Below are 21,388 nucleotides of genomic sequence, written 5' to 3'. Positions count from 1 at the left end.
CATGGAGGTGGGATGCTCATGGCTGGGACAGGCCTGGGTGGGGGTGAGGGTGCATCCCCAGCCAACCCCTTTCTTGTGTGGTGGTTGTCTGTTTTCTGTGTGGTCATAGAATCAAAGAACAATAGAGCTGGAAGAGACCTAAAAAGACAACAAGTCCAGCCCCCTGCCCAAGGCAGGACCAAGCCCATCAGATCAGCCCAGCCAGGGCTCTGTTGAGCCGAGACTTAAACACCTCCAGGGATGGAGACTCCACTACTTGCCTGCGTAGACGATTCCAATGCTTCACCACCCTCCTAGTGAAAAAGTTTTTCCTGATGTTCAACCTGGACCTTCCCAACCACTACTTAAGACCATTGATCCGTGTTCTGCCATCGGTGACCACGGGGAACAGCCTCTCTCCAGCCTCTTTTCAGCCTCCCTTCAGTAAGTTGAAGGCTGTTATCAAGTTCCCCCTTCGTCTTCTCTTCTGCGGACTAAACAGACCCAACTCCCTCAACCTTTCTTCACAGGTCATACGCTCCAGCCCCCTAATTATTTTGGTCACCCTTTGCTGGACTCTCTCCAGTGTGTCCACATCCTTCCTATATTTTGGGGCCCAGAACAGGACACAGTACTGCAGATGTGGCCTCACCAAAGCCAAATAAAGAGGAATAATCACTTCTCTGGATCTACTGGCAACGCTCCTCTTGATGCCATTCGCCTTCTTGGCTACAGCAGCACAGTGTTGACTCATGTCCAGCTTCTCATCCACGACAACTCCCCGGTCCTTTTCTGCAGAGCTACTACTAAGCCAGTCTGACCCCAGCCTGTAACAATGCTTGGGATTCTTCTGGCCCAAGTGCAGGACTCTGACTTGTCCTTATTGAACCTCATCAGATTTCTTGTGGCTCAGTCTTCCAGTTTATCTAAGTCACTGTGGACCCTGTCCCTACCCTCCAGCCTATCTACCTCTCCCCCTAGCTTAGTGTCATCCGCAAATTTGCTGAGGGTGCAGTCCAACCCCTCATCCAGGTCATTGATAAATATGTTGAACAGAACAGACCCAGAACCGAACCTTGGGGAACTCCACTAGAAACCGACCGCCATCCTGACATCAAGCCGTTGATCACTACCCACTCGACCCGACCTTCTGGCCAGCTTTCTATCCATCTTACCGTCCATTTATCCAATCCACATTCCTTAACTTGCTGACAAGAATATTGAGGAAGCCCATATCAAAGGCTTTGCTAAAGTCAAGATAAATCACATCCATTGATTTTCCCCTATCCACGGAGCCAGTTTTCTCATCGTAGAAACTAATCAGATTGGTCAGGCATGACTTGCCCTTCATGAATCCATGCTGACTATTCCTGATCACTCTCCCCTCCTCCAAGTGCCACAAAATGACTTCCTTGAGGAGCCTGTTGAAGTACAAGACTTCTCTGTGTTTCGGTGGCTCACATTCAGCTTTATTGAATTCAGTAAGGCAACGGATGAGCCAAACTGGACACTAGTAAAACCAAGTCCAGCAAGGCTGCTTGATGCAGCTCACGCTTGTTTTTTTTACCGTCACACAAACAAAGCCCAGTGTCAGAGGCAATTTAAATCACTTCTCAAAGAGAAACCGTTGTCAGCAAAGAGAAACAGGTACCGGGGAGCTGGAGTCTTGACTCCAAACAGTCCGTTAACGCATTCCATAGAGCCCCCCGCCATTCCCAAACAGGTCAAGGAAAGTACAGGCTCTTCTGCGCATGCAGAAGTAAGGGATGTGAAATGGCTTCTATACAAGATGGTTTCCACAACTCTCTCCTTTTAGCCTTAAAAAGGCTATCTCAGAAACCATTTCATATATACATGTTCATTAAAGTATTTACATACACCTCTTGTTCTTTCCTTTGCTCATCATGCCTTAAAATCATTAGCTCCACTTCCCTGCTGGTAAGAGCCTGTTTGGCTCCTTTTAGAGCACAGGAAATACAGCATTTGATCAGCAAGAAACAGAAATAAACACAAAGGATTATTGCTAATACTAATGCTATTGCTTGCAAAATTAAGTTCCCACATGTCCAATCCAACCTCCCAACCAACCCCAGAGGGTCCAACTTTCCTCCTGCTTCAGGCTCATCACAGCCTTTTCAATTTCTGAGGCATCTTCCTCTACTTTATTGCCAGTGTCTGTAATATACACACAGCATTCCTTTCCCACCACGGCACAAACCCCGCCCTTACTCCCTAGGATGTAATCTTGGGCCATTCGGTTTTGGAGGAACATTTGCCTAACTTCTCCTAATTCCTTATCAATGGCTGGGAGGGCTTTGGTTGTAGCATTGGCTACTTTCTCGAAAGCTTCCTCCAGATTTTCTTCAGCGCAAAGGCGACACCCAAACCTGGGGTCGTGACTCCCCAATACGTTTCCCTTGTTCTCTCTCGGTAGTTTCAGACCCTTCCACCGGGAAGATGGTCTACTACCCAAATGGCTGAGAAGGCTGCCCCAGTATAGCAGGTTCCACTCCAGTGTGTAGACAGAGTTTATATGCTCTTCAGCCACATTTGAAATAATGGCTGACCTGAGCTGTTAAGGCTTCATCGCATTGGGGTTTCATCATCCACTTCTTGTAGTACCCAAAGATGCCCTTATTTTTTTCCCAGGTGTTAATTTTACACCAAACCCCATTTTGGACAATGCTTATCTCACACTTGCTTTTCCCCACTCTCAGATTTAGAGAATTATTCCTCTTTATTCGGCACTGGTGAGGCCACATCTGGAATATTGTGTCCAGTTTTCGGCCCCCCAGTATAAAAAGGATGTGGATTCGCTGGAGCAGGTTCAGCGAAGGGCAACAAAAATGATTAAGGGGCTGGAGCACAAGACCTATGAGGAGAGACTGAGGGATTTGGGCTTGTTCAGTTTACAGTAGAGAAGACTTAGAAGTGATTTAATAGCAGCCTTCAACTTCCTGAAGGGGAGCTCTAAAGAGGAGGGTGAGAAACTGTTCTCAGTGGTGTCAGATGGCAGAACAAGGAGTAATGGTCTGAAGGTGAAGAGGGAGAGGTATAGGTTAGATATTAGGAAAAACTACTTCACCAGGTGTGTGGTGAAGCACTAGAATGCGTTGCCTAGAGAGGTGGTGGATTCCCCATCCCTTGAGGTTTTTAAGTCCTGGCTGGACAAGGTCCTGGCTGGGATGACTTAGTGGGGGTTGATCTTGCTTGAAAGAGGGGGCTGGACTAGATCACCTCCTGAGGTCCCTTCCAGCTCCATGATTCTGTGGGCTCCTGTGCCACTGCATGTCCAGCAGTATTCTCCAACTGAGGTTATGGCCAGGTAGACATGCCCTAGGCCGTTAAACTCTTTATCATACCGTGTGCCATTCTGACCCAATTCATCAAACCATGTGCCATTCATCTGAGTGTTATTTAGTAGGGCTGGAATCATTGGGACCCCTCCTTCTGAATGTACAGAACTATGAGAACATATTCAACAATCTGACGTATTAAATTCTAGGGAAACTTGGTTTATGCTTTTAATGAACCATATTTAAGCCACATCGGCTATAGCTACTAGGTATTAAAAACAAAACTAAACATAAGTTCAGCAGGATTTGTTTGGCCAGCCCCATCTGGCTGTTCTTCAGGACTTGGTAGCTTTCTTCACCTGTCTGTGGCAGGTTTCCTGGGTCGTCCTTGATAGTCTCTGTCCCTCAGGTTCGTCTGCTTCTGGACCTGGATTGCTGGTACCAGGCCTGCGCTGATCCTCGTCTGCTTCTGGACCTGGATGGCTGGTACCAGGTCTGTGGGGCTCCTCTTCAGGACTAACCTCTGCAGGAGCTGGAACTGGTTTGCAGTGGGAGGTGTGGATCCAGGTGGGCAGTACCTTGCACTTCACAGCGGTATGGGTGGTCAAAAGGACTTGGTAGGGGCCCTTCTACCTGGGTTCCAGGGCCGTCTTACGCTGGTGGACCTTGACACAGACCCAGTCTCCTGGTTGCAGTTTATGGCACGGCTCAGTCGGGGCCTCCAGGAAAGCGTCCTTGACCTGTGAATGACAGGACTGCACACACCTCATCAGTTCCTGACACTACCTAACTGTGCTTCCTTTGACAAGTGTGATGTCAGCCTGGTCAATCTCTGGGCTGCTCAGCTGTCTCATAGGCCGACCACACACCATCTCATTTGGACTCAGCCCAGGTTTTCGGTTAGGAGCGGCTCTCGTATTCATTAGGGCAATCGGGAGAAGCTTCTACCGAAGTTAAACCAGAGTCCTCACGTATTTTGGTGAGTTGATTCTTTACAATCCCATTTCGTCTTTCCACTGCTCCCGCGCTCTCCGGGTGTGGCAGACAGGGTAGCGCCTGTCGGATGGAGCGGTACTTTGCCACGTTCTGAATGACTTGCCCAGTGAAGTGAGTACCGCCATCACTGGAGATCACAAGGGGTATTCGCCAGGATGGGATGAGGTGATTTAGAAGATTTTTAGCCACTGTGATGGCATCAGCTTTCCTGCGTGGATCGGCTTCTACCCACCCTGAGAACAAACAAACAATAACCAGCACATATTCAAAGGATTTACGTTGAGGCAATTGAACGAAGTGCATCTGCAAATTCAGGAACGGCCCCAAAGGCGGGGGTCTGGTTGCCGGAACTGTCTGTACAGGTTTTCCCACGTTGAGGGCTTGGCCGACAGGGAAAGCCAGACCGTACTCTTGGGCTACTTGCGAGAATTTGGGAGCAAACCAGTTTTGTGTTAGAGTTGCTACCATCCCCCCTTTGTTAAGGTGCAAGAGCCCATGGAGCACGGAAGCCAGGTGAGGTAACAGGACCACACCTGGGGCAACAATGTGGCCGTCAAAGCTGCGCCACAAGTGGTCTGGGTGCAAGGTGCACCCTGGCAATCTCCACTCCCGCTTTCCCGATTCAGGGGCTTGGTCTTGCAGGAGGGCCGGTTCCGACAGGGAGGGCGCGGGAGATGGCATCGGAAGGGAGGGGTACAATGCTTCAGCCCGAGGAGGACATAGGGCAGCTGCCCTGGCAGCCCAAGCGGCTGTATCATTCCCTATTGCAGCTTCATCAGAGGAAGCAGAATGAGCTGTGCACTTAACAACAGCCAGAGCAGACGGTAAAAGTACAGCATCTAGGAGAGCAGCGACATAAGGGCCTTTCTTTATAGCGTGTCCAGAGGAGGTGAGAGAACCTCGCTGTTTCCATCGCCTGCCCAAATCATGAACTCCACCAAAAGCGCACCGGGAGTCAGTACAGACAGCGGCAGAAACCCCTGCTGCGATACGACAGGCGCGAGGGAGAGCTACGAGCTCTGCCACCTGTGCAGACGAGACAGAAGGCAGAGGAGCAGAGTCCACAACATCATAAACAGTACAAAGTGCAGAGCCTGCTACTGAGGTACCAGTAGGATTATAAACGCAAGAACCATCTGTATACAGTATAAAGTCAGGATTGTCCCGGGGGTTCCAGAGAGATCAGGTGGAGGAGACGTGACAGCCTGAACAACTTTCAAGCAATCACGCGGCTCCCCCTCGAGGGGTGCGGGGAGCCATGTAGGGGGATTTAAAGAAGCACAACGAACCCCTGAAACGTTAGGAGAGGCAAAAAGGAGCCGTTCATATTTAACAGGACGAGCATTGGAACGGTGCTGAGTTTTTCCTTTCAGGAGCAACGCAGACACTGAGTGAGGAACAGCCAACGTTAAGGGACATTGTAAAACCAAAGGCTCTGCTGGCTCTAAAATTCGTGCTGCAGCTGCAACTGCACAAAGGCGAGGAGAGAAAGAAGCAGCCACAGAATCAAGATAGGTACCGTGATCGGCAAGAGGGCGGCATTTCTCACCATGGCTCTGAACCAGCACACCCATAGCACATCCTTCCTTTGCATGACAGAACAAAGTGAAAGGCCGGGAATAGTCAGGTAAACTCAAAACAGGAGCAGACGCTAATGCTTGTTTCAAGGAGGCGAAAGCAGTGCCTTGCTGGGGGCCCCAAGGAATGGGAGTAGGGGGGTGGCATTTCGAGTAAGCTCCTTGAGCGGTTTGGTGAGTTGAGAAAAGTGAGGCATCCATTGCCTACAATAGCAGCCATGCCTAAGAAAGAAGGGATTTGCGAAGGGGTAGTAGGTCTAGGGGCAGAAAGGGTCGCCTGGATTCTGTCATCAGAGAGCTGACGGCTGCCTGCTGAGAGATCCTGTCCCAAATACCTGACTTTTGGCTAAACGAGTTAGACACCTTGTGCCCTTTTTTGGCTGGGGCAACGAGAAGTGGAAGCGAGTCTGCTCTGCCTGCCTCGAGGGACGGGCTGCACAGAAGCAAATCATCTCCACACTGAATGAGAGCAGAGCCAGAGGGGAAATGATCTCAGCAAGGTCCCTCTGCAGGATCTGTGAAAAATAGGTGGGAGAATCGCTCAACCCTTGTGGCAGAAGAGTCCAGCAGTATCGCTGCCCTTTATAAGTAAAAGCTGCCAGGCATTGGCAGTCGGGATGGAGCGGAACACTGGAGAAGGCAGAGGAGAGGGCAACACAGTCAAGTGGGTGGAATCTGGTGGACTAGGGGAAAGAATTGTGGCTGGGTCGGGAGTAATAGGCAATTGAGAGATAACGAGGGAGCTGATCGCTCAAAGGCAGGTGTCCCTCCGCGGTTTCTTTCAGGGCAGTATGGGGGTGTTGCAAGGACTTGAGCAGGGGGTGAGAATCCCCTGGGCCAGGAGGTCAGAAATGACAGGTTGAATCCCTGCCCCAGCCGCAGGATTCAGCGGGTACTGAGGAACGGGGCAAGGGCTCGGTAGGGTTAACCGAAATGTACAGGGGATCTGCTGATATTCTGCCCACCTCGTTTGGGGCGGTGGCCCACAAGCAGTTGGGTGCCTGGGCCAAAAGATCAGCATCTGGCTGGGGAATAGAAGGCACGAGGGAGGCGGTGGGATCCCGCAGGGGGTCTTCCACCTCCTCTCCTGGCTGTGCAGGAACTTCGTGATAAACCCCATCTGGAGCACAGAAAATGGTGCAGCGCGACCCGCACCGGAGATCCCTTCCGAATAGATTTCCGGGGGAGCAGGACGGAGAAGGAAAGAGCCCTGCTCTGAAACGGGCCCAGTACAGGGGAGACGGGTTCAGAGACAGGGTGAGGTACGACTTGATCAGAAATGCCGACGGCGTTAACCGCCTGGCCAGAAAGGGGAACAGGGAAAGACGACACTTGGAGGCTGGACCTGCGGGCCCCCGTGTCTACTAAAACCTGGGTGTTTTGTCCAGCAGCCTGGCAGGTCAGAGCGCCAGCTGGGTTCAGGGGAATACGGGGAGATACGAGAGAGAAGCTGCAATCCTCTTCCAGGCTCCCCTATTCGCTCTCAAAGTCCACTAAGTTAAACTGAGCCTGTGCAGCGCTGTGAACTGCAGGGACTGTCGGCCTGGGGTGACGTGGGCGCTGACTTTCCCAGTGTCCAGGCTGTTTGCAATAGTGGCAAACAGTTGTACACACTGGTGTAACTGGGCTGCCTCGGCCAGCTGTAGCTGCAAACCAAGGTGGGGTCCATCTTGCTGTCCCATAGGTGCCCCGCAGATGTCGCTCTGTACAGCGGCCCCGACCCCTGCGTAATTCAGAGGGCATTGATTGTAATCCCATACATTTAGGTTCTTTAACCTGTTTAGCCTTTAAGCGCTGGCTGAAATGGTTTGCCACTGTTAAGAGGTCTGCTAAAGGTTTAGTTTCCCAGCCCACAGTCATTCCTTTCAGCTGTCTTTGTACAGCTGGGTTTAATCCATTCACAAAGGCAGCACCCAGCGCCTGTTGAGCAGTCACAGCCGGATTGTCATTGCCAGAGTGCCTCTCAGATACCTTTGTAAGCCTTTCCAAATAGGCACCTGGTGTTCCCTTATCTTCCTGCTCGCAGAGATTAATTTTAACCCCATCTGGTCACTTGGGAAAAACTAAGGATACTGTCAAGCAGCCTGTTTCTAGCTTGTGTAAGCTCAGTATCATGAGTTCCTGCCCCTGGCACTCCTTGGATGGGCTCAGCTGGCCACTCTGCTTTCCTTATGAGCTTTTTTTGCTTATCAGGCAAGATCACCCTTAAAAGCTGATCGAGGTCCTGCCAATTTGGGTCATAAGACCGGATCACTAGCACGAGTTCTGATTGAAACTTTACCGGGTCGTCTTCTGCTGGGGGAAAGTCTTTAGCCATAGCACGTAATTCAGTTCTAGTCCAGGGTTGGTAAACCCACATGCGCCCTCCTTGGGGGTTTGGGACTTCTCGTAAAGGAAAAGTTTGAGTGGTTGGGCTATTATGTGTTTCCCCCCATGCATCTTACTAATGGTTGTCCCTTTGAAGGTGGTGTCTTGAGGACAATAGTAGCTGCAGCGGCTGGCTGGTAGGTCATGAGGTACACCCTGGGTCCCTTTTCTTCCTTCTCTACAGAGGCTCCTGAATCCCTTTGATCCTCCTGGGCCTGGGGACCTGGGTTTGGACAAGGTAGAGGATTCCAGGCAGAACAAACGATGTCATCATATCGTCCTGGGAGTTAGGGCTTGGAAGGCAAGGATACAATTGCCCCATAAATGGCGCACTCGGCTGTGTGTCTGCTGTTTTGTGTTGTACATCTGCACCTTCAAGCTGTCTGATTTTTGACTGAAGTTTCTCCCAGGAATCTTTTAAACTTCTTAAACGAGACTCGTTCTGCCTTTTACAAGTCTCTTCATACCATGATAACAAGGCAGATAACATTGTTGATCGGGAGTTTTCACTCCATGACCCTCAAGAGCGCCTCCTAAATGGGGGATTTTATCCCTATCAGTGGTACCTAATAGAGGGAACTGCAGTTTGGGATTGTCCCGGGTATAAAAATTCCTTTTTTCTAGAAATTTGCAAGTAATTTCCCCATAGTGAGTGTACATAAAAACAGCTGGATGGCCTTTAGAGGGTACCGGCATTCCTGGAGTCTGACCTATCCCCAGCATTGATTTTCTCCCTGTGAGGCACCAAATGGAAGTTCGCCTGGCTCATAGGGTGCAAGGCAGTGAACCGAATTTCTCCTGGCTCACAAGATCTCTCCCTGCAAGGCACCGAACCGAAGCTCACCTGGCTTACAGACTGCGAGGCACTGGACCAAAGCCCCCCTGGCTCGTGGGGAGGTGGGGGGGGTGTTCCTGGCACCCGCTCCAGCCCAGCAGGACGCCTGGCGGGAGTTAAGTCTGCCCGGGCTTAGGGATATCTTTAATGGTTAGTCTTACTTCAGAACAGAAACAGAGGGAGGCAACAAAGCTTCCCACAGTTCCGTGTGCCGAAAGAGAGTCGTGGCACCACACCAGCTTTTAGTGTCTGAACACAGAGGGCCCAGCGCATGGCTGCCTCACGAGAGACACCGGCGTGCCCTTTGGGAACTGAGACATACAAAACAGGCCTAATAGAGAAAGACAGAGACAGACACACACAGAACGTTAGCTGCTCCACAAAGGTGGAACCCGTAGCTCCCCCTTACCCTGACGGCCGCCAGCACTCCAGTCCCAAGCCCCTGCTGGGAGATTCTGTAACAGGTATCCCCCTTACCTTTTATTGAGCGCTCTTCAGAGGCTTGGAGGTCGGGTGCCGGCCCCCCCTGTCCGGGCAAGTGGTGTGTTGGGATCTCGGTGGAACCTCCAGATTGCTGAAGCACAAGACGTCTCTGTGTAGGTGGCGAACGTTCAGCTTTACTGAATTCAATCAGGCAACAGATGAGCCAAACGGGACAGGAGTAAAACCAGGCCCAGCAAGGCTGCTTGGTGCAGCGAACTCTGGTATTTTATCCCCTCACGCAAACAACGCCCAGTGTCAGAGGCAGTTAGAGCAGCGTAAATCACTTTCCAAAGAGAAACTGGTATCAGCAAAGAGAAACAGGTACCGGGGAGCTGGACCCCCAACTCCAAACAGCCCATTATCGCATTCCATAGAGCGCATCCTCCCGCCGTTCCCAAACAGGTCAAGGAAAGGACCGGCTCCTGTGCGCGCGGGAGGAAGGGCTGTGAAATGGCGTCTATACAAGATGGCTTCCGCAATCAGTTACAGCTACTTTGGTTTTTGGTCTACCCCCCGCCCCCCGGCCCCTGCACCCAGGCTGCCAGCAAGGATGGAGAGTCCTCTCCAGCTGGCACCCTCCAACACGCCACATGGCCTGGGCTAGTGTTTGGGGCAAGTGCGCTGCCCAAGGGCACCGTGCCCCTCGGGGTCGCCCCAGTCGGATGCAAAGGAAGGACAGACGTCAGTACGTTTGGAACTGAGGTGACTGTAAGGAGATGCGGAAATCAGGTTTGACGAATCCTCCCTGCTACCCGCCTTAGGGGCTCCACTCCGCACTTGCTGGCTGAGTTTGCTCCCGTAGCCTTTGGCTCTCCCGATCCTGCCCACAAGGCGGTGGGGAAGGTTCTCACAGGGGTATCTGCCCCGGGGGGACATAAGGAGTCAGGGCCCCTTGGACGCCGGTGACCAAATCGTGGTTCAGACGCCATTTGGATTAGCCAAATGGGGAGACCCAAGTATCCCAGACCCTCATCTCCTGCAGAATGAGGGGGCAGAAGCTGCCTAGTCAACACATCCACCATCACATTCGGGGGGTCCACACTGCCCGCCTGGTGCCTGTGGGCTGCTGGCGCTGCCGCTGCTGTGGGCTCACGGACGACCATGTGAGCAAGAAGAGATAACACACAGCAAATGGCAGGGAGGGTCAGGCCGGCTTGATCATCCACACCACCACTCGCTCCCGTTGCTGAGCTCCCCCCCCTGCCTGCAGCACCCCCTCGCCCAGCCTGCTCCCAACACCCCCCTGACCACAGACTCCTAACTCCCCCGGCAAGTTAAGGACTTACTGCTGCTGCAGCCTGGAAGCGCTGCCACCTCCTCCACCAGTACCTCCAGCTGCACACGGCAAAGCGGCTCCTGCCGTGTGTCAGGGCAGGTGTGGCTGTCTGCTGCAAAGCAGCTCCGGCCGTGTGGCAGGACGCCCACAGCCCTGCACCCAGGCACCTCCAGTCACGCGCCACAGCTTCCCCTGCACCCTTTGGCCCACTCCCAACATTTCCTTGGCCCACAGCTGACCCCCTGCACCCTCCAGCCCAGCCTGCTCCCAGCACCCACCCCACCTGGCTCCCCAAAAATCCCCAGCCTGCCACACCCCCCCAGGTACTGCTGGAACCTCCTCCACAGGAGCCCCCAACTAGCAAGTGGAATTTTAATGAAAAGAGCAGAAATGCCCCATGGTGAACATAAAAGCTCAGCAGCTGAAAGGTGATTTTCAGAACAAGCCAGGACCACCCAGCACCTTTAATCCCTCTCCTGGTTTTGCTCGGGGGCAGCCCCACAGACAGGGGTGGCAAAGGAGGCAGGTGCCCCAGGGCCCGGCATCTTGGTGGTGGCAGCGGTAGCAGTGGCTGGAGTTCTGGGCCCCTTTTCAGAGATGTGCACTAAGGAGAACACACACATTGGCGAACAAAAGGAAGCAGCAAGGCAGAGCCCAGCATGGGGGGAGAGCTCAGTGGTTTGAGCATTGGCCTGCTGCAACCAGAGTTGTGAGCCCAGTTCTTGAGGGGCCATTTGGAGACCTGGGGCAAATAACTTAAAAAAAGCCTGTCAGGGATTGTTAGGGACTGGACTTAGTGACATCCTGAGGTCCCTTCTAGCTCTCTGAGATGTGCAGCTCCATAGATTGTATTCTAGGACCTTAAAAACTAACATCTCTTTCTGCAGAAGTGTTCACGGATGAAAACCAGTGTGTCAGCTGCATGGAGTAGAAAGAGAAACTCAAGTGGGAGGTCGTTGGACTGTGACACCCGGAGGACTTAAAAAAACCAATAGTGAAATCCTCTCTCACCCAATCTAGGCATCTGCTGCCACAGGATGGCGTGAGAGCCACAGGTGTAACTGGCTTCAAAGAAGGGCTCAGTAGCTCATTGAGGAAGATAGGAGCAGCGATGGCTATTAGCCAAGCTGGCCAGGACACAACCTCTTGCGCTGGCTGTCCCTAAACCCCCACCAGCCAGAAGCTTGGACTACAGGGAACGGGTAGGGGGAAGTTGCCCTGTTCTCTTCATTCCCTGTGACCCCGGGTGGCTGTTTGAATGAGAGCTGAGGTCAGTTTCTGGCTCAGCACCAGGCGTCCAGTGTGACCGTGGCACCGCGCTCACTTCACTGTGTGCTGCTCTTCAGCTTCTTTCAATATGAAGCGGCTGAACAAGGGCGAGTGCAGAATCCCGCACTTCCCTGGGGTTCGTCCAGCCCAGCACCACTGGCTGGGGACCGCCTGGCGAAGGGAGAGGGCTGCAGAAAAGGCCCTGGGGATCACAGCGGCTGAGAGCTGCATGTGCAGCAAGAAGGCTCAGGGCGTGTGGGATGACGCTGGGCGGGGCACTGCCAGCAGAGCCAGGGAAGGGATTATTTCTTCATTCCGCACCAGCCAGGGCACAGCTGGAGCTCTGCATCCGGTCACCCTAGTGCTCAAATTCACAGCGCGAGAATATCTGCATCTGATTGTCAGACACACCCAGCAAGTGGCACTAACACTCACCCCTCGTTTAACAAGTGCTTCACTTACCAGTACTCACTAACACGAGGGGGACACACTTACCACTGTTCACTGTGCGATTGGACTTCCCCACCCATACGAGCCAGCCCCCGGGTCCCTGGTGTCAGGGATTTTTCATCCCTCAGGCATAATCGTCCCCGTGGTCCAGGGGAAACGAGCCTTGGGCCTTTAATATCATTACGGGGCAGGTAGACTCTAAAAGGTACATAGGCTGCCAGTTAGCAGCCCTCTGTAACGGTCACTCTGTGTCAGTTGGTTTTACCGGTAACCTGAACTCACAAACGTTTCAAAAATCATAGATTTGAAATCCAGGCTCCTCATTGGATACAGGTGAGGCAGCTTCGAGAGGAGGACCTGTTTGAAAGCAGGACCTTCAGAACGTCTGTATGTAAATAGAGTCATGAATAATGTATGAGATCAGGGAATATAAGGCAGCGCCGCACAGCGTTCGGGGCCCTTGGTGCAGAGCTGCCTCTGAGGCGAAGACTTTTTGAAGATCCCCTGAAGCAATTCCACGTCCGCCCAGCAGGGTCCGCCCTGCTGAGGCACTCGCTGAATCACTCACACTGAGAGAGCAAAGGCAGCAGCTCTGAGGTAAATTGGGCGGGAGACGAACTGGCCTCACCCTTAGGGTGCGGTACTGCGCTCTCGCCCCTTAGCACCCAGAGCCTGTCATCCCTGCGGCACCCCCGACCCCGCCGCCGACAAGCGGCTCAAAGGCGGATTGGGTGTGTGTCGAACTGGCCTCACCCTTAGGGTGCGGTACTGCGCTCTCGCCCCTCAGCACCCAGAGCCTGTCATCACTGCGGCACCCCCGACCCCGCCGCCGACAAGCGGCTCAAAGGCGGATTGGGTGTGTGTCGAACTGGCCTCACCCTTAGGGTGCGGTACTGCGCTCTCGCCCCTCAGCACCCAGAGCCTGTCATCGCTGCGGCACCCCCGACCCCGCCGCCGACAAGCGGCTCAAAGGCGGATTGGGTGTGTGTCGAACTGGCCTCACCCTTAGGGTGCGGTACTGCGCTCTCGCCCCTTAGCACCCAGAGCCTGTCATCGCTGCGGCACCCCCGACCTCGCCGCCAACAAGCGGCTCAAAGGCGGATTTGGTGTGTGTCGAACTGGCCTCTCCCTTAGGGTGAGTTACTGCGCTCTCGCCCCTCAGCACCCAGAGCCTGTCATCGCTGCGGCACCCCCGACCCCGCCGCCGACAAGCGGCTCAAAGGCGGATTTGGTGTGTGTCGAACTGGCCTCACCCTTAGGTGCGGTACTGCGCTCTCGCCCCTTAGCATCCAGAGCCTGTCATCGCTGCGGCACCCCCGACCCCGCCGCCGACAAGCGGCTCAAAGGCGGATTTGGTGTGTGTCGAACTGGCCTCACCCTTAGGGTGCGGTACTGCGCTCTCGCCCCTTAGCACCCAGAGCCTGTCATCGCTGCGGCACCCCCGACCCCGCCGCCGACAAGCGGCTCAAAGGCGGATTTGGTGTGTGTCGAACTGACCTCACCCTTAGGGTGCGGTACTGCGCTCTCGCCCCTTAGCACCCAGAGCCTGTCATCGCTGCGGCACCCCCGACCTCGCCGCCGACAAGCGGCTCAAAGGCGGATTTGGTGTGTGTCGAACTGGCCTCACCCTTAGGGTGCGGTACTGCGCTCTCGCCCCTTAGCACCCAGAGCCTGTCATCACTGCGGCACCCCCGACCCCGCCGCCCACAAGCGGCTCAAAGGCGGATTTGGTGTCTGTCGAACTGGCCTCACCCTTAGGGTGCGGTACTGCGCTCTCGCCCCTTAGCACCCAGAGCCTGTCATCGCTGCGGCACCCCCGACCCCGCCGCCGACAAGCGGCTCAAAGGCGGATTTGGTGTGTGTCGAACTGGCCTCACCCTTAGGGTGAGGTACTGCGCTCTCGCCCCTTAGCACCCAGAGCCTGTCATCGCTGTGGCACCCCCGACCTCGCCGCCGACAAGCGGCTCAAAGGCGGATTTGGTGTCTGTCGAACTGGCCTCACCCTTAGGGTGCGGTACTGCGCTCTCGCCCCTTAGCACCCAGAGCCTGTCATCGCTGCGGCACCCCCGACCTCGCCGCCGACAAGCGGCTCAAAGGCGGATTTGGTGCGTGTCGAACTGGCCTCACCCTTAGGGTGCGGTACTGCGCTCTCGCCCCTTAGCACCCAGAGCCTGTCATCGCTGCGGCACCCCCGACCTCGCCGCCGACAAGCGGCTCAAAGGCGGATTTGGTGCGTGTCGAACTGGCCTCACCCTTAGGGTGCGGTACTGCGCTCTCGCCCCTTAGCACCCAGAGCCTGTCATCGCTGCGGCACCCCCGACCTCGCCGCCGACAAGCAGCTCAAAGGCGGATTTGGTGTGTGTCGAACTGGCCTCACCCTTAGGGTGCGGTACTGCGCTCTCGCCCCTTAGCACCCAGAGCCTGTCATCGCTGCGGCACCCCCGACCCCACCGCCGACAAGCGGCTCAAAGGCAGATTTGGTGTGTGTCGAACTGGCTTCTCCCTGAGGGTGGAGAACTGCGCACACATCAGTTGAAGCCTGGAGCCTGCCACCTTCGCAGCACCTACGCGCTCGCTGCTCGTCGCTTTGATTCTTCTTCACCGGACGTGACCAACGCGCTCGACTAGACTACGGGACTGGACCCTTACACCTGATTGGACATGTAAAACCCCCTCTACGCCCCGAGACACTAACTCTAAACCCTAATACTCCATCAAGTAATTCGGGCTGTGTAGGGGAACTTAACAGACTGTGGCTTAGGTTGCAGTTCTACTGGATTAATTAAGAGCCATAACCCGCAGCTGAATTAATTTGCTCCAAGCTGCGCAGTTGGTAAATAAGCCCATAGTTAAGGCTTTGTTAGTTAACTGTTATTGTTAAGATTTCTTTTTTTCCTCCTAACCTTCCCTCTTTCTCTCTCCAATCCCCACTGGGAAATCCGTCATATATTATCTCAGTTGGGAGGAAACCTTGATAGGCTGGACCTCAAGGTTTCCAATAGGGTGGCTCATCGAGCCGTCCAGAGCAAATAGGGGTAAAAAAAAAAACTACTTTAGCTTCCCTAGCTCGGAGAAAAACTCACTTCAAACCTCATTAAGTCTCTTTACCGTTTTGTTTGATAAGAGAAGTCTCTCAAACTCCTTCCATGGAATTCTTGTTAATATTTAGCGTAAGTGTTTAGATCATATATTTTTATAAGTTAGTTGTTAATGAATAGTTATACAAGTTTAGTTCATCTGCAGTGTTTGTTCGTTTATATGTTGCTGTGTTTTGGTTAATAAATACAGACATTACATAGTTTATTTTTCCTCTCCTTGTCTCACCCTTGCCTTTAACGAGCGAGCCAGCTCCTGACCTACCGGGAATTAGCTTCTCCCCAGCCTCTCCCCTCTCGTACAACACTGGTCTCTAGGCCCCCTGCCGGAGGTGGGTGGGATTGGCCTGCTGAGGAGCGGAGCGGCCTTTGTCTGTCGGCGGGCTTCTGCCGTCTCTTCTTTGCCCTCGTCTGAGGCCCCGTGGGGATCCGAACAGGACGCTGGTGCGGGGTCAGCGGGGGGTCCATTGCCCATGATTCTGCCCACACTGACATCTGGCTGGGGTTAGGGGAGACCCACAGCCCTGCAGTTGGAGCTGAGCCGGCTGCAAGGTCCCTGACTGGGGCTGGGGAGCCCCACAGCCCGGGGCTGGAGCTGATTGCTTGGGCGAAAACTCACTGGTTCCTGGCAGGAGCTGCTGTTCGGGCCCCGGGCTGGGGAGCAGTGGAGTGGGTGGGCCTGCGTCCCCCTCCCCCACCCTGAGAGAAGTAGCCCCTCCCCTCTCCCAGCCCCCACTGCTTTGGTTGTGTGTCTGTTACCGCGCCTGTGCCAGGGCAAATCACCGGTGCACTGGCTGTTCTGCTCAGCCCTGCTAAAAGGCAGCTGGGCCTTGCTGACTGCTCAGGGCAGGGCTCCTACGCTGTATTGCTCGGTTCAGGGGACTCCCCCAGGCACCGACCACAACAGCACATCTGCACGTCAGCCGACATTGACAACAGTGAGTGTTGCCAAAGCAAAGAGAGGAAGGAACAGAGCAATGATCACTGCCACTGCCGTGCCCGGGCGCAAAGGCGACGACCAACACTGCACAGACAAAGGCAGAGGAACCAGCAACGTTTGCTCATCTCATTTGTACAGGAAGTTTTGCATCGTTTTACTTGCCCAGGTGCCTTTTTAATTCCATCTGTTCCCATGGGGATCCGCTCTAGAGTCTCTGAGAGGGAATGTCTGTCTGTCTGTCTGGGTCTGGGCTTGTCCATTGGTCTGAGAACTCCTAAATGGTAAGAACCAGGACCACCCACGCTGGTCTGCAGCTTTCTCTTCTTGTAACTTAGAGCCAGGCTGGGGTGTGGGTGTGCCGGGTGTGCCAGGGAATGGATGGGCTGCACCGGGATGGCTTCTCAGGGGCCACACAGAAAAGAGACAACCACCATCTGAGAAAGGGGTTGGCTGGGGATACCCCCTCTCCCGCACCCAGGACTATCCCAACCATGAGCATCCCACCCACAGGTGCCCTTGGGGACAGCTGCAGCTCCCTCCCCCCTAAGTTCATACAGGGACAGAGCTGGCTGTTCCCCTCCATCAGGGAGTGAGGAGAAAGTGCACATTTGCTGCATTCCTCTCTGGCTGGGCAGTGCAGAGGACCGATGACCCTGGCCCTGCCCCAGGCGAGGGACATATGCCGCTCCCCTGGGTGTACCTGCTGGAGCTGCAGCAGCCAAGCAGAGGTGCTTCTCACCTGGGCCCAAAGCTTCTGCGGTGAAAGGGGGCTAGGACAATGGTCTCTCCCCAGAGTCCCCATGCACTGACCCCTCCTCTCCAGACACACCCGGGAGCAACAACTCAAATGAAGCATTTTCACTTTATTTAATTAAAAAAAAAGACACCAAAAATTAATCAAGTTCAGGTCCTGAACAAACTCCAGTGTGTCAAGGTCTTTTATAAAGGAGCAGGGGTTAACGTAGGGAACAAGTCGACTTTATTTTAGTTACTTGACTGGCTCCGTAACACCACACCCTTGAGGAATGAGAAGCAGTGTGGTAGTTCATGGGGTTCTCACTGACTTTTTGCCCGGTGGCCCAGCTTCAAAAATAGCAACAAAGAGACAATTACCAGATTTCTCTCCTGTGTGAATTCTCTGACGATCAGTAATGTCCGAGCAGCCACTAGAGATTACCCACGTCAGTGCAGTCAGTGGTTATTCTCTTGTGTGAACTCTCTGACGATTGACAATGTGGGAATGTTCCCGCACAGACAAAACAGCTGAAAGGTTCCTCTGATCTGTAAGATTTTAGTGCTGACAAAAGCTTTTCCCACAGTCAGATCAGCTGAAAGGTTTCTCTCCAGTGTGGGTTCTCTGATGACGAATAAGCCTGGAGCCCTGAGAAAAGCTTTTCCCACAGGTGGAGCAGGTGAAGGGTTTCTCTCCTGTGTGGGTTCTCTGATGTACAACAAGGAGGGAACTCCGACTGAAGCTTTTCTGGCAGTAAGTGCAGTCAAAGGGTTTCTCTCCTGTGTGGCTTCTCCTTTGTAAATCAAGGCTTGACCTCTGTATGAACCTTTTCGCACAGTCAGAGCAGTGGAAGGGTGTCTCTCCAGTGTGGGTTCTCTGATGATAAGTAAGACTTAAGCGCTGACAAAAGCTTTTCCCACAGTCAGAGAAGTGGAAGAGTTTCTCTCTTGTGTGGATTCTCCGATGAGTAACAAGGCATGACCTCTGTCTGAACCTTTTCCCACAGTCAGAGCAGCTATAAGGTCTCTCTCCTGTGTGCATTCTGCAGTGACTTTTAAGACCTGAGGAGTATGAAAAGCTTTTCCCACAGTCAGAGCAGTGGAAGGGTTTCTCTCCTGTGTGGATTCTCTGATGAGCAACAAGCTGTGATCTGCATCTGTACTTTTTCTCACAGTCAGGGCAGTTATAAGGTTTCTCTCCTGTGTGGATTCTGCAATGACTTTTAAGGCTTGAGTGCCACAAGAAGCTTTTGCCACAGTCAGAGCAGCGGAAGGGTTTGTCCCCGGTGTGGGTTTTCTGACGATTAACAGCATATGAGCGTTGCCTGAAGCTTTTCCCGCAATCAGAGCAGAGAAAGGGTTTTTCCCACGTATAGATTCTCATGATGATGATCAAGGCCAGAAACGTCACTAAACCTTCTCCTGGACTCAAAGCAGCTAAAAGGGTTTCTCCCCTGTGTGGATTTTCTGATGTTTAACGAGGTATTCACTCCTGCTGAAGCTTTCCCCACAGGCAGTGCAGTGATAGGGTTTCGCTCCGCTGTGAATTACCTGATGAGTGAGAAGGGTTGAGTGTCGCCGAAAGCTTTTCCCACACTCAGAGCAGTGGAAGGGTTTCTCTCCTGTGTGGATTCTCTGATGAGCAATAAGACTTGAGCTCTGACGAAAACTTTTCCCACAATGAGAGCAGTTAAAGGGTTTCTCTCCTGTGTGGGTTCTCTGATGAGCAATAAGACCTGAGCTCTGACGAAAACTTTTCCCACAATGAGAGCAGTTAAAGGGTTTCTCTCCTGTGTGGATTCTCTGATGAGCAACAAGTTTTGGCCTCCGACAGAAGCTTTTCCCACACTCAGAGCAGTTGAAGGGTTTCTCTCCTGTGTGGATTCTCCTATGGGTAACAAGGTTTGACCTATGTGTGAACCTTTTCCCACAGTCAGAGCAGTTATAAGGTTTCTCTCCTGTGTGCACTCTGCAATGACTTTTAAGATTTGAGGAGCACGAGAAGCTTTTCCCACAGTCAGAGCAGTGGAAGGGTTTCTCTCCAGTGTGGAGTCTCCTATGTATAAGACGGTTTGACCTGTCTCTGAACCTTTTCCCACAGTCAGAGCAGTTATAAGGTCTCTCTCCTGTGTGGGTGATGCAATGACTTTTAAGACTTGAGGAGCATGAGAAGCGTTTCCCACACTCAGAGCAGTGGAAGGATTTCTCTCCAGTGTGGGTTCTCTGGTGATAAATAAGACCTGAGCGCAGCTGGAAGCTTCTCCCAGAGTCAGGGCAGATATTGGGCTTCTCTCTTGTGCGGATGGTACAATGACTGTTAAGACTGAAACTTTTCCCACAGGTTTTCTGTTGTTCGCTCTCTTGAGTGTTTTTCACGCCTCTGCTTCCATGGCTGGAGTTATCCTGCCCCTCCCCTGCATGGTTTCCCTGCTGCCTTTCTGGGCTACGCTGACTCTCACAGGTCTCTCTGTGCTCAGGACTCGGAGAAACACGACCTTCAGAGCTTCCCAGGAACATCCCACAGGAGGCCACTTGCTCTGGTTCTTCCAGCTGAAGATTCTCCTCGTTGTTCTTGAGCAGCATCACCTCACCTGCTGGGACACAGAGAGAACCAGACAGTGTCACTCTCTGTGCTGAGCTGAAAGGAAAACTCTGAAAGGGAACAGAAAAGGGGAAACGCAGCCAACAGCTGATGTCAACATTCAAATAACATGAACTGAGCTGCTCCTCCTTCCTCACAACCCTTCCCCACAGGAGGGACCCCAGCCCTGCCCCCACCCTCTGGCTAAGGCTGATGACAGGCTGAAGGGTCAGTCCATCTGGATGAAAAGGCCCAAGTGACATCTAGGACGACATGGAAATCGGTTTCTGAGTCACTTGAGCTGACTGCTCACCTGTGTGGGGGTCGCTGACGATCTCCCCTTTCCCAGCGCCCTGGAGATCTGGGACCCCCAGCGCCTCCCCTCGCTCCACCCAGGAGATCACATCAGCTTTGGGAACTGGCAATCCTGCTTGGGGAGCAATTAACCAAGTGCTGATCTTGTTCAGGAAGGTCCAGGCCATTACTTCTTCCAGCCCCAGGATCTGAGCCACCCACCCAGAGAGGCTCCTTCCCCACCTGGCACAGGCCGGGCTCTGGATGGTACAATATCCCATGACACACTCACCTGGCGTACAGGTGCCTCACCCCTGCCTCGGGAATGGCCCAGCTCATTCCTGGGGGAGCCGAGTGCTCTGCTGCACTCGCTAGGGTACAAATCAGCCTCCCTCTTGACCTGCTCCCCCACCCTCCCCATCCCAGGGCAGGACAGGACCACTCAGCTCAAACAAGTCACTCGATTTGGGGTTGTTTTTGTGGATAAAACTAACACAGCTACGCCCAAGGCCTGGCACCAGGCAGGCACTGAACTTAGCCACGTGGAGTGGGAACCCATCATACCCATGAAAAAACCTGCACAGATACAGACACCATCTTCCTCGCCAAGTGCAAATGGATGGACATCCCATCCAACGGGCTGAAGGTGAAACACTCACTGCAACCGACACACTGCAGGGACTGTGTCGAGAGATTGGCCACACACTCCCACAGACCTGAGGAACCACCTGTTCAGCTTCCTGTGCAGCAAACAGGGAAACATCACAAGGAGCTCTCAAGTCTGGAGCTTCTCCTTAAAAACAGCCTCCCACACAAACGTCCACGTGGCTGGACTTTACTGAAAGGAGACAGGAGAGTCAACGCCCACTGCTCTTCTCTACAGGACTGTAAACTCTCTCACCTCCTACTTGCCGCATGGGGCCACAGTAGTGGTACCCGTAACTCACCCAGCCATATTGTCAATCTATCCAACCACACACACAGCCTGGCAGAGGAGTCTGTCCTACCTCAGGGACTCTCTTTGTGCCCCACCACCCCCACAAACATGACACAGTTCTGTGGGGATCTGGAACCCTGCCCCAGTTTTGCCAGGAATACTTTCAACAAGACTCTGAACAGCCCTACAGGCACCGTCACACCTAGAGTAGAAGAAGAAGAATTCTGCATGGAATCCTTCCTGGCAATCAAAACGACAGACTGGATCTATACCTAGAGCGC

General features: G+C 53.4%; 1 protein-coding gene across 1 annotated transcript; it reads right to left on the bottom strand.

Moving 5' to 3' along the window:
* Nucleotides 1–17,425: 17,425 nt before the first annotated feature.
* On the bottom strand, nt 17,426–20,980 carry LOC142024973 (uncharacterized). The gene is made up of 3 exons (XM_075017372.1): nt 20,887–20,980; nt 18,750–19,889; nt 17,426–18,663 (listed from the first exon to the last, which is right to left on the bottom strand). Exons 2-3 carry the CDS (start codon nt 19,876–19,878, stop codon nt 17,888–17,890), a joined length of 1,905 nt encoding a protein of 634 aa, XP_074873473.1. The 5' UTR covers nt 19,879–19,889; nt 20,887–20,980; the 3' UTR covers nt 17,426–17,887.
* Between the last annotated feature and the right edge of the window lie 408 nt (nt 20,981–21,388).

This window comes from Carettochelys insculpta, chromosome 22, assembly GCF_033958435.1.
Source record: "Carettochelys insculpta isolate YL-2023 chromosome 22, ASM3395843v1, whole genome shotgun sequence".
Taxonomy (NCBI): Eukaryota; Metazoa; Chordata; order Testudines; family Carettochelyidae; genus Carettochelys; species Carettochelys insculpta.
Note: the sequence above shows the minus strand (reverse complement) of the source record. Positions and strands in the feature narration are given on the sequence as shown.

Bases quoted from the DNA above. Each gene is read 5' to 3' on its own strand.
- LOC142024973 (XM_075017372.1), bottom strand. From the start codon at position 19,878: ATGCTGCTCAAGAACAACGAGGAGAATCTTCAGCTGGAAGAACCAGAG. The intron at 18,664-18,749 runs GGGAGAAACCCT...GAATCTATACGT, and splicing joins ACATCAGAAAATCCACACAG to GGGAAAAACCCTTTCTCTGC.